At 41.0% G+C, this 16,555-nt stretch overlaps 1 protein-coding gene across 1 annotated transcript in view; it reads left to right on the forward strand.

The window, feature by feature from the left end:
- The window catches only part of msrab (methionine sulfoxide reductase Ab), a 32,300-nt gene extending 16,630 nt beyond the window's left edge, over positions 1-15,670 (forward strand). The window contains exons 5-6 of the mRNA XM_053336249.1: positions 5,342-5,448; positions 14,393-15,670. Of these exons, the coding sequence (XP_053192224.1) occupies positions 5,342-5,448; positions 14,393-14,566 (281 nt within the window). The 3' untranslated portion in view covers positions 14,567-15,670. The remainder of the gene's footprint in view (positions 1-5,341; positions 5,449-14,392) is intronic.
- Positions 15,671-16,555: the final 885 nt, after the last annotated feature.

The following is a 16,555-nucleotide window of genomic DNA, read 5'->3' on the forward strand; positions in this document are numbered from 1 at the left end:
CAGCTCATTCATTTACCGGGATCACCATTGGATGAGAGAGAGAGCATTGCTTTTGCTGCTGCCCTGCTCTACCTGTGAAGACGCCGCCCTCGTCGTCGGATGTGGGTGCACGGGATCCTTCAGGGACATGATCAGCACAGCGAATTTCACCGGCTGGGGCAGGAGCTGCGGCTGGGTGGCAAGAGGTTCCAGTGGTACTTCAGGCTTGACAGGGAGCAATTTGACATCTTGTTGTTGAAGATTGGGCCTCCAGCTCCATTTCAGAACGAACGTTTGGTAGGAACCCAAGTTACATGGGTTGTTTCGCTGGGACCCACTTGACCAAGGGACGTCAGCAGATCTAGACAATGGGTCTGTTCGAAACCGCATACTTGCCTACTACTCGTACTAACTCTGACGTCACTTGAAGTATGTAGTGTGTTTCAACTGCATAGTATGTGATTTAGAGTATGTGAGAAGTTCCCGGATGGTTTACTAGATTCTCCAGAAATGCAGAGTATGCATCAAGAGATGACTACTCACACTCACATTACCCAAGATGCAACGCAACTTCTGAAAAAAACCTAAAATACAAACGTCACAGATCATCACCTCGGTGGTTTCAAGTTAGCTACTGCGAGGGTATGTTTGCTTCCTCTTTTCAAAATAAAAGCACCAATTCTATCGTTATGGTTTTCTTAATAATAAAAGGTAACGGGTGTTTTATTTTGTGAAAATAACCGGAAGTGCGTTACTCGCTACGGCTAGCTCCGAATTCGCAGGAACAAAACTTTAAACAGGTGTAATTTGGACAAATTAGCATCACATTGTGGATCTAAAGGGCTACTTTACTTTCTCGCCTAAAAAGGTTAGAAGGGTCGATAAAGTGGTATATTTACAGAGTTAGAGCTAAAATGAAATCAGCTTCAGCCTGATGATTTCAGCTCGGGTAGGAATGAAATGCATTGTGGGTTATCGTGTAGTTTACTACAGTGTAAACGGTCGGCTTACTAACTGGTCGTGTAGTGTGTAGGATGGAAGTATGTAGTATAGAAGTATGTAGTATGCGGTTACAAACACAGCCATTCCCATTGTTTATTGCATGGCTCTCCGCTTTGTGCACTCTGGCGCGTCATAAAAAGTTAAAACATTTTTAACTTTTTTTCCCGCCTTGTCCACTCACTCCGCTTCGCCTTTGCCGCTTTCTCCGTCTTTTCCGCCTGGCTCTCAATAGAAAATGAATGACTTCCGCAAGCTTTGTACGCTTTGCACGCTTTTGGTCTGAACGCACTGAACTGAACGTTGCTGTTTCGTCTCCTTCTTTTTCCTGTAACTGAAAATCACAAGTCCGGCTATGCTGTACGAATCCACTCTGCTTCTCTTACCACCCTTGCAGCACATGCAAGCACACAACCATGTTAAAGCGGGGTGAATACATTGGAAAGAAATAAGTGAGTGGGGGAATAAAGTATAAGAAAAGAGCCTTAGAAGAAAAGTGAACTACTGTGAATTGCAGAAGGAAGAAGGGAAGACGAAGTTAGAACTGGGAGAAATGGTAGGCTTTTATCCCCAACAGCCAGCAGGGACAAGCTGAGCAGAAATGTTGTTTTTTTTTTTTTTTTGCGTGCCATGGTAAACACTGGAAGAGATTTTACAGAGTTGCAAGAAATCTCAGCGGGTTTAAACACAAGTAAAAAAGTGTATGCATGTACATTTGTGTATGCAGGTTTGTGCATGAATGTCAGTTGGAAAGAGTAGTTACTTCCTCAGAGACTTGAAATACCCTACCAGCCTCCCACTTCGTCTGATTTTTGCTTCAATTTGTCTCTCAAGTGTTAAAGGGGGCTACTTTTAAATTTTCTTATTTGGAGGGGGGACAGTTAATTAATATTTTTAGCTTTGTGGGCGTAGGTCAGTGACCCCAAGAGGTAGTGTGTGTGTATGTGTGTGTATAAGTGTGTGACCCGTAGCCCCTCCCCTTCTGTCCACCCCCCATTACCCTCTGCTTTCAGAAGCATGGCTCTCATGCATAATGCAGAGAGAACAGGGAGGCTCTCATTAATAATTACTGCCGCCTTTGATGGATGGAGAAAATAACGAAGGGGGCTGTTAAAAATGGAGAGAGCGCGTGCAAGAGAGAGAGAGGCGGTGGAGGCAGGAGGGAAGAACCAGAGTTTATTTGGGTGGTATTTGTTGCCATTGTAGTTTTTTGAGGGCTCAGTGCTTATGGGGATGGATCTGGAGTTAGTATAATCAAAAGATAGGCTGATGTTTTGGATGGTGTTCATATTTTGATTAGGGAGTAACTCCTCTTTTGATGGTGGATGGATCTCTGAAGATGTGATGAATCTTAATGATTGCTTCCAACACAAAGACAATTACCACTCAAGGGTGTTTGTCTCTTGACTTTTCGTTGATATTCCAGATCTTCAATCATTTCTTTTTGTTGTAAAACCTTTGCTGTCTTTATATTTTTTTGTGTAAGATATTGAATATCAACCTATAAGTTTGAAGATGAATAATTTAATCAAATTACAGAAGTCAAACCCGTAGTTTCATATGTCGGGTTGTTCTCTCATAAATATTATGCAAATGTTGTCTACAAGTGATCTTACCCATGCGCTGCTGTGTGTGTAGGTGTGTGCGGTTGGACAGGTTAGAACCTCAGGGTTAGCAGGGAAGGTCAGAGGGAACAGCAAAGCTATAAGACCTCTGCTGGCCAACCAATCCGAGTAAAGGCTCTGGTGGACAGCCAGTGGCAGAGTGGCTCTGTGGCCTTTTAATGGTGGGGCCACCATTAGCCTCGCCACTGAACAACAGCACTGGGGGCAAGATGGCCGACATCCAACACTGCAGATATAGAGGGTACAGAGGTACAGAGGGAGACAAATGGGAATTTGGACAGGGTGGTAGATGGTGGTAGAGGTGCAATACACACAAAAAAGACGAAAAGAATTGGAATTAGAAAATATATGTTTATGAAGTAAAATATAAAACTTGCCAATCTGCTAGTGTCTTGACTTCAGGGATGACAGTGTTGTTCTGTTGGTCCAACACTAAATTATCTTAAAAGGTACTGGACTGACATACATGACATTTTGTGCAGATATTCATGGTTCCCAGATTAGTCAAATTTTGGGAATCCCTTGATTTAACTTAACGTTTCATCATCATCAGGTCATTTAAAAAAAAAAGAAATTCTCCAGAAATTCACTTGTAAACCAAATGACATTTTCATCAGACTCAGCTACATCTTGTATTTAGTGCCAATTAGTGAATGTTTACATACTGACACACTAAAAATATACATGGCAAACATTATTATTCTAAACAATATGTTACCATTGTGATTGTGAGCAAGTTGTCATTGTGTATTTAGCAAATGGCACCAAAAAGCCCCAAAGACTCTAGAGTGTGCTCTTGTTATGATCGCTTAATGAGGTGCAAAAGTTCTTTAGAGGGGTTAAAAAGAAGGGAAAGATTAAAAAAACAAACAAAAAAACAGTTATTGACTTGTGTAGACGTGCCCAACCAAACAGAACCAACATACTGCAAAGGGAGATGTGCACATCTCTTTTTTTTTTCTCTCTAACATTAAGTGTGTGCATTTTTGACAGAAAAGAAGAAAAGAAATACAGGCTGTGCACTTATACTTTTCTGCAACACACTTAGATTCACAACACCAGCGTTTAATATTGTGAAGAAATTTCCAGTGAAGCAAATTCTCCCAGGCAGCAACATTAGTTATAGTGAGTTTATTCAGTGTATGTCGGAGCACAGGCAACGTCTGCCTGTCTGCTCATATTTGAATGAGGACCAGATTAATACTCATCACCATTGTAACTGAACAGACTGTGTCACAGATAGGTTGTGACACTCTATGATGTAAGGTAACATTTAATGTAAAGAGAACAAGATGTGCAGATCACCGTGTCAGGAAGATGTCAGCATCTTGTGGCTGCAGCTTGTCAGCACATTCAGTGAGAATCAGTTTTCTCCCTCAGTGTAAATAGAAAGATCTGACAAGATATTAACAGGTGGAAGTCACATGTCAAACAAAATCCTGTGGAGAAAAACACTACAATTTTGTCAAACTAACAGTTGCATGACTGTGGCCACATCTAATTGGTTTATTTAAAAATATATCACACTTTTATTGTCCAAACTGACTACCCTAACCACACACTGCAATTCAGAAAGACCCTGTTTTAGTCATTTAAAGCTGCATTAATTAATGTTTTATATGAGCAATGGAACAAGTTGCTATATTTATATGAAATAGTTAGCTCAAAAACTGATGGAGACCAAAGTAGAGCTAAAAGGCAAATGAATGTTGGACTCAAATTTGTTGGATGGACACAAACACCACTCCACTCCAACTGAATGCTCAAAGTGCTCTGTGTCTGGATGTGTTTGTGTATAGAATTTTTTGAATAATTGAAATAAATGTCCATCCATCCATTTTCCTTACCACTTATCCTCTAGAGGGTCACGGGGGAGCTGGAGCCAATCTCAGCTGACATTGGGCAATAGGCAGAAATACAACCTGAACAAGTCGCCAGTTGATCATAGGGCTAATATGTAGTATAGAGACAGACAACTATTCACACTCACATTCACACCTACAGGCAATTTGGAGTCATCAATTGATCTAATCTGCATGTTTTTGGTCTGTGGGAGGAAACCGGCGCAACTGGAGAGAAACCACGCATTTAAAATAAATAGAGAAATGGGAAGAAATGTCCACCACAACACAAATCATAAAACTCTTACATGAGAAAGACTCTATATACAAAGAAGTTAAGGGTTTGCTGAGATGAGAAGAATCGGCCCTTCCATTCATGACACCAAAAGGCCAAAGATTGAGAAAGGCAAGGATTTCGAAGAATGAATGAAGACAAGAATAATGCTGCATGGTAAAGTGAAGAAACAAAGGCTAAGAGAAAGAGAGAGAGAGGGAGCCTGCCATAGAAGGGCCCATGGATGCTAAAGCTGCACAAGCACACATATGATGGCAGCAATTTGGCCTGCTAATCAAGTTACTCTTGGACTGGGCCTCTTCCAAACACACTGATGTAAAGCTGACGAAAATCTTGACAGTTCCACACGACAGAGGAAGAAAATGCATCCACCTACACAAGGCCTCATACACCTACACACCGCAGGCCCCCCTAATGGAAGCACGAATCTGCTCTGATCTTTGAATTCATTTGGCTTCATGAATTCAAGATGCAGGATGATGACATAATTGTGAAAACCTTTTACATGCAAATGGCATTGTGTCTGTGGTGATTGTGGTACTTGCGCTTATTTGCAGGGTGTCTTATTTTCCTTTTGTGTGTGTGTGTGTGTGTTTACGCAGGTATGAGGCAGCAGAATGACCGTGGTACACAGTATCGTTCAGCAATTTACTCATCCAGCCCTGCTCAACAGGAGCTTGCATTGAAGAGCAAACTGGCCTTCCAGCAGGTATAATACCCACACGCACACATCATAGGATTTCATTATGACATTTATTCAAGCAAGGTATATAACTAAACCATGTGTGAAATAAAGGACAAGCAGCAGAGTAGCTGTTTAAAAAGTGTTGAAAAATGAACTATTTTTGCAATGTACTTCACACATATCATCCCTGTTTTAAAACAAAAAAAGTAATGCTGATAGAGTAATTTGATTCCATCATGTAAGTAACAAAATGAGAATTATCTTATTGAACAAAATTGTTATCATTTAAGTATACCTTTTTTGGCTGTTGTGCAGGGATAAGCTGTAGTGTGGAGTTTTCCCATTTATTTGAATAACAATTAAAAGCCAGTCTCTGGAGTGGTGACCTCTTAGAGTTGGATGCTGTTTGGTTACATCCACTCAATGACCGCATCATTCTCTATGGCCCTCCAACTGAAAAAGCGGAAGAGGGTCAATAGGTCATTAAAACTCATTTCTAAATCTCCTCTTTTCAGCAGCACACGTGCCTCCCTTTTGTTCTTTTCATCCATCTGTCCATCTGTCCATCCATCTATGTGTTGATCCTCCATCAGTTTGGTTTGTTCGTCTCCTCTCTCTCTCTAAATTGTATTCATGGACAAGCTGGCAGGGGGCAGAGGGGAGCAAATATGATTGTCATGGTTACTTAGGGCTCCTGAGGTCAATAGTCACAGGCCTCATGTTGCCATGACAACAACCTCCCGACCTTGGCCTTGGGCTGGGGTCATAGGTGAGAGAGAAGTGGCAGCTGAGGCCAGGAACGGGGGGAGGAAAGCAGGAAAAGAAAAGCAGAGAGGCAATCAGATCAGAGGACTGACAGACTATCAACTGATGGTGACTCCACCCTTTGTTAATCAACTGACTGTGGCCTCACACAAATTATGCACACAACACCCAGGTTTATAAGTCATAGACACACTGAGTTTTGATCACATTAATAGGCGAAAGCTCTACAACAGCTACTAAATGGATCGATTGTTATATGTGGTGAAAAGATTTGGACATACATGCAAAAGCCCAAAATGTTCAAATGTTGTTAAAACATAATTATGAACATTTCATAAAGCTGTCCAAGATCAGATAATGAAACAACATAATACTCAGTTAGTATAGATGGGAGCTGAATCCTCAAAGGTAAAAATCAAGTCTGTGCAATGCATGAAGAAACAATGTAAGTAGAATGCTGTCCTACTTTAGATTTTTGATAAAACTGTCTGTGAACATTATAGTGCTACACACGACAGTTAATGGCATCTCTGAGTAGCCTAAATTCTTCTGTAAATAACAATGTATGACAACTAAGTTAAGAAATGCAGTGACTGTGCCATAGGCCTTTATTAAAAAAAACAGGCAAAAATTGTATGAAACTGGATAATGTTACAGCACACAAAAGGCCATTATACTGAAAGTATTGTCTTGTCACCTCCACCAGAACCTTAACCTAGTTCTCTGCAGACACTCACAAAACACATTTACAAACATCCAGAGGAGGAACAGCACCCAAACTTCCCTCCTTCTCTCTACCCACCAACGCTGCTGACACCACCAATCTGTCAGCCACTTCAGTGGCACCCCAGTTTCATCTGAGGGCCACTGGGACACATATCTTCTCAAAGCAGCTGACACGCTCTGAACCAAAATGGCAGCTTCCTGCCCTGAAATGGTTGCCTTTGCCGCAGTGATGCTGAGTCTCAACAACGCCCGGCTTGAAAATGGCATCTCTACAGAGGAAGTGTGTGTCCGTCTGTGTGTGTGTGTGTGTGCACGCGCCCGTGTGTGCACGTTTTATTCTAAAAGGCCAATGCTCTCTAACGGGTGAAGTGAGTGCATGTTCGGTAGAGTGACAAGAGAGAGTGGGTGGAGGCGATCTAAGACAACCAGAGATAAGACAGGCATCACAAAATCCAGATTCCACCCCACTGCCAGCCCATGACTCACACACACACATGTACGTACAGACACACACACACGCACACACACACACAGACATACATTTGGCACATACACACACAGCCCAATAAATAATTAACCCATACGAAGAGTCTCTTCTGCAGGGCTTTCAGTTTCTTAACTTCAGCACTGGGGGGTGGGTGGGGGGAAGGAGGGAGAGTGAGGCAGAAAAGCTTGTTTAAGCGCGAGAGCAGAGAGGGGGAGGAGAGGGAGGGAGTAGGGAGAGGGGAGAGGAGAAGGGGGTTCTCTATAATGAAATTTGAAATTTGCAGAACATCAAAGGCTTCTGTAGCCAAGCCGCTGTGGCAGCAGAGCAGAGAGGAGGAGTGCATCTCTTTCTCTCCCTCTGTCTACCCCATCTCTCTCTCTCTCGTTCTCTCTCTCACTCTCTCATTCCCCTTCTCTCTTTCTCTCCATCCCTCCCTCTCTGCTAAAATGTGTCTCCCCAGAGCTGGGTGAGGGGGGGTTAGTTGGGAGTGAGAGGAGAGGAGAAGAGGGATGGGAAGAGTTGATTAGGAGGAGAGAGTGGGGTGGTTGTCGTGGGGGGTTTAGAGTTGGGTTAGGGTTTGGAGAGGAAAATGAAAGAACGGGGGTTCTATATATGTGTGTGTACACTTGCGTGTGTGCGTGTGTGTGTGTGTGTGTGTGCACACGCATGTATGAACAATAGGTTTTATCAAGCCAGCATGGATATTGTGTGTGTGTACGTGCACATACATGTGTGTAGGGCCTTGGAGGGGTGAGTGTGCCCTCTGATAAGGCATCCTAACTTAATGAGCTTGAAAGATGGAAGGGAGGGGGGAAAGGGGGTTCGGATGATGGCTGGGAAAAAAAAGGGGGTGGGGGTCGTTTGGGGCTAGAAGTCTTGAGGAGAAGCTTGAGGGTTGTTAAAACGGGACACAGCATCAGCAGGTTTCCGTAGCAGGCTTCTAGTCACACAAGCTCAGTTCGGTTTTCACCGCCTCCTATTCTGGAAAGTCTTCAAAAGTCACATTCACATACTTCCAACTATTCCCCAACTCTGGCATATTATAGACTGTCTTTCCTTTTACATCAAGTCTTAAATATCTTTATATATTTATATATTTTTGCTGTGAGACATTGTGCCCATGTAGCTACAAGACATTTAAGATTAAGATAAAAATGGACAAATTTTAAGTTGTATATGATTCAAGGATAACTTTTTAAAAATGTGCTGGGGTAATCCAGTCAGTGCGATATTGTCAAGTACAGTGCAGCTGAAATGTGATCATATTTTTCACCGAAATGCAGGACGTATCTTCTGCGTTTTTTGTTCTTCAGATGTTGAGCTACTTGTTGTCTGCCCTGGGAAAAAAAGACGTAGGAACATGCGCTACCTCGCTCCGAGACTGAAGTACGTGTGCATCCTTTCTGCCTCTCAAAATGTAGGAGTGTTGGCTTCCTCGCTCACAAAATGTAGGAGCGCTCGCTGAAGATTAGAGCTCAGCTAAAATGGATGCCTGACCCGTGCTGAGAGAGAGAAAGAGAGATGAACAGAGCAGGGCAGAAAAAAAAAATCAGACACACAGGGAATACACATCCTTTAGCTCACACATATTTAAACACACAGTGATATATACGTGAATGTTTTACATGTATGGAATTTCACAGAACCTCACAGGAACAAGCTTTCAGTATCTTCTATGTCTCTATTTCAGATTATTGTGTTTGTTTTTTTCACTGCTGCTGTTTTCATTCCCTCAGCCTCACAATAATCTCCTATGCTCTTCTCCTCCTTTCCTTCACTCCATATCTCCCTGTGTGTCTCTGCAGTATTTCCGTGTCTCTTTTTTTTTTCTTCCCTGTCTGTCTTTCTCCTTCGTCCTCTCTCTCCATCACTCCCGTTCTGTGTCTCTCCCCGAGGTCATTGAGGGCAGGCGCGGTGCCGCGGACAAGTCGATAAGTATCATGTCAGTCTATTTCGTGCGTTTTCAGGCAGAGTCACAGTCTATCTACTACCAGAGTCGCACTACCTTACATTTTTAAGATGTTGAAGGGCTTCTTGTTCTCCAGCGTTCAGGTTCGCAGAGGAAGAAAATATAAAATAAAATATAATACAGTGTGAAGGATCAAACTAAGCGTGTAACAGTGTGAGCAGCATGGGCAGGGACCATTCTTTTTTTCTTTTTTTTAAAAAGTATTTTGGTGCTTATATAATAAAACAAAATAAATCTATAAATGCAGAACCTCTATTAGTATCTTTTTATCTTTTATTTGTCATTGAGGTATTGCTGCTTTTACAAAAATGTAAAAGATCTCAATACTGAACTACAACACTTACACTGTAAACTTATGCTTTGGCAATAAAGTACTAATTCAAGATCAAGACTGAGACACTGACACCAGGAAAAATGAATAAAATGATGGAGGTGAGGAACCAGAGAAATGGTAAATAGCAATAACCACACATCAGTAACTGGAGTGGACTAAGGGATGATTACATAAATCACAGAATTGAGGTCATGTCCCTCTTCAAATGTCTTCACCATGAGTCATCGGGTGTCACAAACTCTATGTCAATGCACGTCTCTTCCCTACCACTCTGCAGCCGTAGGCCTTCCGAGGGAAAACGACAGAGAGAGACAAGACAGTGGGGTAGGATAAGAGAAGAGAGTACATTTTCCTCCTCCTGCTCTTCCTCCTCCACCTCCACCCTCTCTCGGGATGTCACGTCCTATTTGTGTCCCGGGGCCGACTCTCTCGCGATGGTGATGGCGAGAGGGGCTCTCTCGCTTGGCTGGAGAGCAGGGAGGACTTGGTAGCACGAAGCTGTGGTCTTTGCTCACATGGGAGAGAGAGAGAGAGAGCAAGAAAAGCAGAAATGGAGGGATATGGAGAGAGAGAGAGAGAAAGAGAGAGAGAGAGAAATTCACCCGTTCAGCCATGTCTTTGACAGGGGAGTCTTTCCGACAGGCGTGAAGAAAGGAAAGGCTGACTGGGCTGAGTGAGCTCAACCCTGGACACACACACACACACACACACACACACACACACACATATACGCACACACACACACACACACACACACTCATTACTTGTTTTTGTCATTTTGGAGGACATTGCACTGACTTAATTGAATTCCCTGGCAATTTAACCTAATATTAACCATTTCCAGTACATACCTAACTGTCTAAACATAACCAAGTCTCAACCCCAAATATAAACTTTGTACCTTGTGGGTACAAGCTTTTCATTTCCAAATTGAAGGTGAGTCCCCATAATGTGACAGATTTACATCCCCATGATATACACATACATTTATGTATTCCTAAAATGTCCTGTATTTGTTTCACTCCTCACACACACACATACATGCACAAATGTATAGCCTACTTGCACACACACGATCTCTCTCCATGTAGTCATCATCTAAACATTATCATCATCAACAGCATTAAAAAGCTCAACTTGAGAACATCTAGTTCGCGCTTCCTCTCTCGAATATTTCCTCCTCCATTTTTGCAGTTTTTAACCTCCACATCCGTCTGTCTTTCTTCCCTCCATTCCTCTGCCGCTGCTGCTGCAGTGAGAGAGAGAGTGAAGCCACATAAGGTTATACACAGTGGCGTGACGCCATGCATTCTGATTTATAGATCTAAAATGGCTGCCGTGTTGTGACTGCTGTGGAAGGCTGGATGTAGAGCGCGGGGGTGTCAGGGTGGGGGTGTATGTCTGCTCGGTATAACAGACCTTTTCTTGGACATTGTGTTCTTCTTACATGAAGCATCCTCTGCCCTTAAGGCTTCGCTACTGCTGTGGTTTGGTGGTGATGACTGATTAATTAGGCCATGATGTACAAAGCTCTATGCTTGTGTCGGCTGGTTTACTAGAGTGCTGTTGGATAAAAGCAGGGATAAATGGGTTACTCTGTGTCAACAGTGCATTTAAAATGTAAATACATCCATGCTTGTCAGGCTGATATTCTGTGCTGAAGGCCGTGTTGCGCTGTAGTTGGGTTTCTGAACGTTGGGTCCTTCCTGCAGGGAGATTAGAGCCCTTGCATTGTAGCAGCAGCCACTGAGGACTTAGAGGTCAGCTACTGCCTCAGCCTCTCTGTGGGGCGCAGAGCTTTGATTTACAGACTCCACTGCACCACGTCCAGGACACACTCAGACACACATCAAGTACCACACTGCCACCATGTGGACAAAACTATACACTACCTGTAACATGCTCCCCATTACATTATGTCCTTTTTAGAGATCATATACAGATCTTTACTTTTTATTCTACATGCATCCTCTCTCTCACACAAGTACAGACTGGGAATTGTTCTGTCATAGCCAACATAATTTATTTTCATGACATCATTCAGCTCAGTTACAGCAACAGCAAAATATGTTTAACCAGACTTGTGGCCTGTAACTTTTCCTGCATGTGTTTGGCTTGATTTGTTTTGTTGGGGTTTTGTTTTGTTTTTTTTGAGAGGAATGTTACGTATCAATCAACAACTGAACATGCGCTTTTGTCAGTCAAAAACAAATGTAAAGAATTGGAACATTCTTAATAAAGGAGAGGGAGATTTTGGACCAGCAACCCTCCCATTTTTCTGTCTTTCAACATGAACAGCAGCACTATTCTCAAAATGTTCGAAAGATCTTTGGAAGAATGGTTTTCAATTATCTCAGCAGGGTTTTTGGAGAGTTTTAGAATGAGTCATAAACCCTACTAGGATCATTTATTAACATTTTGCCACCCATTTATGTATATTTTTGTCTTCAAACTCCATTTTGAGGCATTTTTACTTCTCATGAACTCTACAGTGTCTGAATATTGACATATTTTGGAACAATAAAGTGCACACAGTTCAACAATGGAGAAGTAGTTCCAGATGATGATGGATGATTGAAGATGATGCTGATGTTATTGCAACATTCCATTCGAGCTTGGTCAGGGACCTTTGTTGCATGACTCTCTCTTTCTGCCCACATTTCCTGTCACTCTCCACTGTATCTAATAAAGGTGAAAATATGCCCAAAAATACTTTGAAGGAAGTGTATTATTTTGTGTGAGTGACTTCAGAAGTCTAGATATACATTTCCGTACCTTTTTCCTGCCTTGAAAACCTGCCTCCACTGGATGACAAGTATACATTTTATCACCTTAAGAAGAATGAAGTCGTCCTTCCTTAAATACTCCAACAGTATCCATGACAGTGTCATGCAGAAAGAGAGACTATATTGCAGGAGCTGATAAGACCAGGTTGAGCCAGGATTGAATATACGGTTTCTGTTTTATGGTGGTTGTTGAACCTTGCCAATTGACGCCTCCACAAAGCAAAGCTCCTCGGTGCTGCGCAGTGCTGAGGTGTACAGAACTACATGCAAGCTACTTGTTGCCCACAGATAGTCCCACTGCACCTCGAACTTGTTTTGTCAGCTCTCAAGAGCACTGATCTAGAAAGGACTGAGCGCTTGTATTATTAGATAGAGAAAACCACTCAGCACAGCAGGTATACCTTTGATATATCTGTCAGAGGTGTTTAATGTGTGTATGTGAATTTGTGCGTTTTTAGGGTGTTTGAAGCCTTTTCTCGTGGTGTTTAGAAAAGTGTAAGTGTGAAAGTGTCTTTAGGAGTTCTCAAAGAGAGCGGATACTCTTTGATGCTTTGTCCCACAGAGAGAGCCACAGAGGCAAGCTGCACTACAAAAAGAAATAGATGTTCCTTTCTTCTGTCACTCAATAACCCTGCTTTCTAGTCAAGGAGCAGAAACTCTTTACTGTATTAGTGAGAGGTATTGAAAGTTCACATCCGATACACTGCCGAATAAAACAGCCATTTAATCGACGTGCTCATTTTGAAGAAGTTACAGCAGTCTGAGAAAGTAGCAATGAATGTATGTCGCGTGTGGTAATGGAAACAGGCTACAGGATATGAGCATGTGAAGATGCTGCATGCTAGGAATCACTTCCTCACAGCAAATGCATAGGTCTGTTTTAGGGATTATAACCTTGAACATTGTCTCAACCTAAAAGAGTACTCCACCAACTTTCAGCAGTAGTTATGTTAAGCTGCATTGTCATATTTGTAATGTTTTCAAAGCCAGTGAATAAATAACTTTTTTTGGTTATTGTTGTGTGTTATCATTGTCATTTCTTAGAATTCTTATTTTAAGAATAGCCCTGTCTTAAAATAAGGAAAACAATCTTGTGCCATTGCTTGAATAATTTGTAATCTATTGCCTTACCTTGTTACTGGTTAAATACAGCTTGATATTAGCTGGAAAAACTTATTAGGAAAATCCCCACACTGTACATCCATTAAATCTAAAATGTCAAGCAGCATGTTAAAGCCTCATCTAATGACTTGCAGGAGCATCATCTGAAATGTGTAGATATATCAGCTTGAATACAAAATATATATTTGGAATGACTTTACTTGCATGTACAAGTTTATTTCCAAGATGTACTGAAGAACAAAATATGAGTTACCTTCCTATTACAGTAGATCCTGAGCTTTGCTTATTTGGAAATTTCACAAGAGATCTTTAGACAATTCCCAAATTACATTTATGGAAATCACTTTATGTGTGGCCAGGAAATGCATAACAATGACATATAAATCTGAATCCCCTCTCCCCATTGATAGATGGTCTTTGGAAATGAACAGATATATTCCCCTTGAAAGGATTGCATATACTCGCAGGAAAGGATACAACACCTTTCTGATGACTGAAATTTGGCGGTCTTGCCTACACCACCATAGGGTTACTGGTTAGCCAGAAGGCCTGTTTATATAGAGTCTCTTTTGACTCTATACACTGACCTTTTTCTTTCTTTCTTTTTCTTCTATGTTTTTCTAATATTCCTTTTGTGATGTGTGTTTGTATAATTATTAATACATCTGAAAATTAAATATTCAAATATCATATATCCATTTTCATTGACATAATCAAGCTTTTTTTTCTTGGAATAACCTGATTAACCTGTAATTTGTGTCTGTGTATTTTGTCTATAGGAACTGGATAAAAAAGGCTATGGTCCCATTACCACAGAGATTCTGGAGGGTCAACAGTTTTACTATGCTGAAGACTATCACCAGCAGTACCTGAAGAAGGTACCTAAAGGTTATTGTGGCCTCAAAGGCACTGGGGCCTCTTGTCCCATTGGAGCTGAGAAGGATGAACTGTGAGAAATGTGTGTTGAGAAAGTGATGGATAAGGATTCTTTAAGGCACTAATGTACATTTTATTTTGAAAACAATTTGATGCACTTGTTAAAGTCCCTCTCCACTACAAAATATGTTTTTCTTCTTGTCCCAACATTTGGATATTTGAGCCTCATGTGCAGAATAAATGAATGTGCAGAGTTTGACACTGGGAGGCTGTTTCTACAAAAAGAAGGTAGTTTCACTTTAATTTAGAAGCCAATCATGGTCTAATATTCAACTTATAAAAAAGTGTGATGTGGAAATGGACTTTACAGTGAAGTAGGAGACATTTTCTGTACAGCAGTTTTTTTGCATTTGCATATTTATAGATTCTATCATTTTTATTTGGACAGAAAAATTAGGTACCATTTTAAGAATTTAACAAGATAATGTAACTTTTTTATATAAAAACCATATCAGGTATACAGTATTATTCAGTATTTTATATACATCTTTAGAGAGGATCTTTAAATTATGAATGTATATTGTGTCTGTCAAACTTTCTTGCATAATAGAATATTTTAGCAAATTCAGACAAATTCACTGCTAGGTCTCAGGGAATAGTTTGTTCAAAGCTTCACTGTATACTGTATCCTGTCTTTCTGGCACCTCTGTGATATTAATACAGTTTTTACACTGTAACTAACTTTGTATGTAGGCTATAGCAATTCAAAAAAGTAATTCAAATTGCTTTACATAAGGCATAACAATCAATCAAAACAACAAGACAAAGAGGAGGAAAATAACATAAGGTAAATGGAATAAAATAGTTGCAGCTGACTGTTGGACTGCAGCAACAGTAAACTTCCACAGGGTGGCGACATCTCTCAAAGAACACAAGGCAGAATGTTTTCATGGCATTTCTTTTTCATGTGACATAGCTGAGAAAGTATTATTTTTCCTCAAATGCATTTTTAATATGACTAGTAGCACAGCAGTACGCAACCACAATACTAACTTGATGTAATGTTATTGTTTTCTTTTTACTGTGAATATCTTGATTTGATTGAATCAAGTAGTGAATATTGACATAGGCAGTGCACTGCCTTTATTTTCATAACATCTAATTTTGGAAATAAAATATGTTTTGTCCAAGCTTTTATTTTTTGTGTCATGCATGTAATTGTGTGTATTCATGCATGCATATTAAGCCACTGCTTAGATTATTTTCCCCCTATTTCTGCTCCATTTAAAAAGGGACTGTTAAGGGACGAATGGGTATGAGTCACTGTGACACACAAATACACACTGAGAGATCACTCATACTGAATCACAGAATGAGACACTCAAGGCATTAATGTATGCAGTATGATACACACTTTGCTTAAACCCTCACTTCACTCCCCCCAAACCCGTGATTATGAATAAATGACTTATTATACATTATATAATTACATATCATAGAGAATAAGCAATTACTGAATAAGCATTGTGTGTACTACTTCTTATAATTAAACACATCAACCTGAAAGTCTATTTAAAAATGAAAATCACACTCATGGTTACACTCCAAAATACAGAGATGATATCTAGAAAAAGCTTTTTGGTCGACCGCAGTTGTGTGATTCACCCGCTCTCGTTTTTCCCCCTCCCTCTCTTCTATCTTTCTTTCTCTGTCTGTGTGTATGTGTCACATCCTGACACCTGTGTGTAGGTGTGGACCAGGGCACAGGTGCAGGTGCAACCTCTCAGGGCCTATTTTAGTATTGGGACAGATATTTTTGCATGTGTCTGCATGTAGGAGCAGTGTGTGTGTGTGTTTGTGTGTGTGTGTGTGTTGGGGCATGTGAAGTTGCGGCTTGCTTGATCGAACCGCGCTGAGTGGTATGTGGTTGGGCCAGCTAGCTGTTTTTCCAATGCACGCCTATATTTTTGCATGCTGTTGTGTTTTGTCAAGTGCTTGAGAGGAGATAACCTTTTAATAAAGTGATCTTCGTTTTCTCAGTTTTTGAAGAACACTTTAATCACACT

Source organism: Scomber japonicus, chromosome 16 (genome assembly GCF_027409825.1).
Source record: "Scomber japonicus isolate fScoJap1 chromosome 16, fScoJap1.pri, whole genome shotgun sequence".
Taxonomy (NCBI): domain Eukaryota; kingdom Metazoa; phylum Chordata; class Actinopteri; order Scombriformes; family Scombridae; genus Scomber; species Scomber japonicus.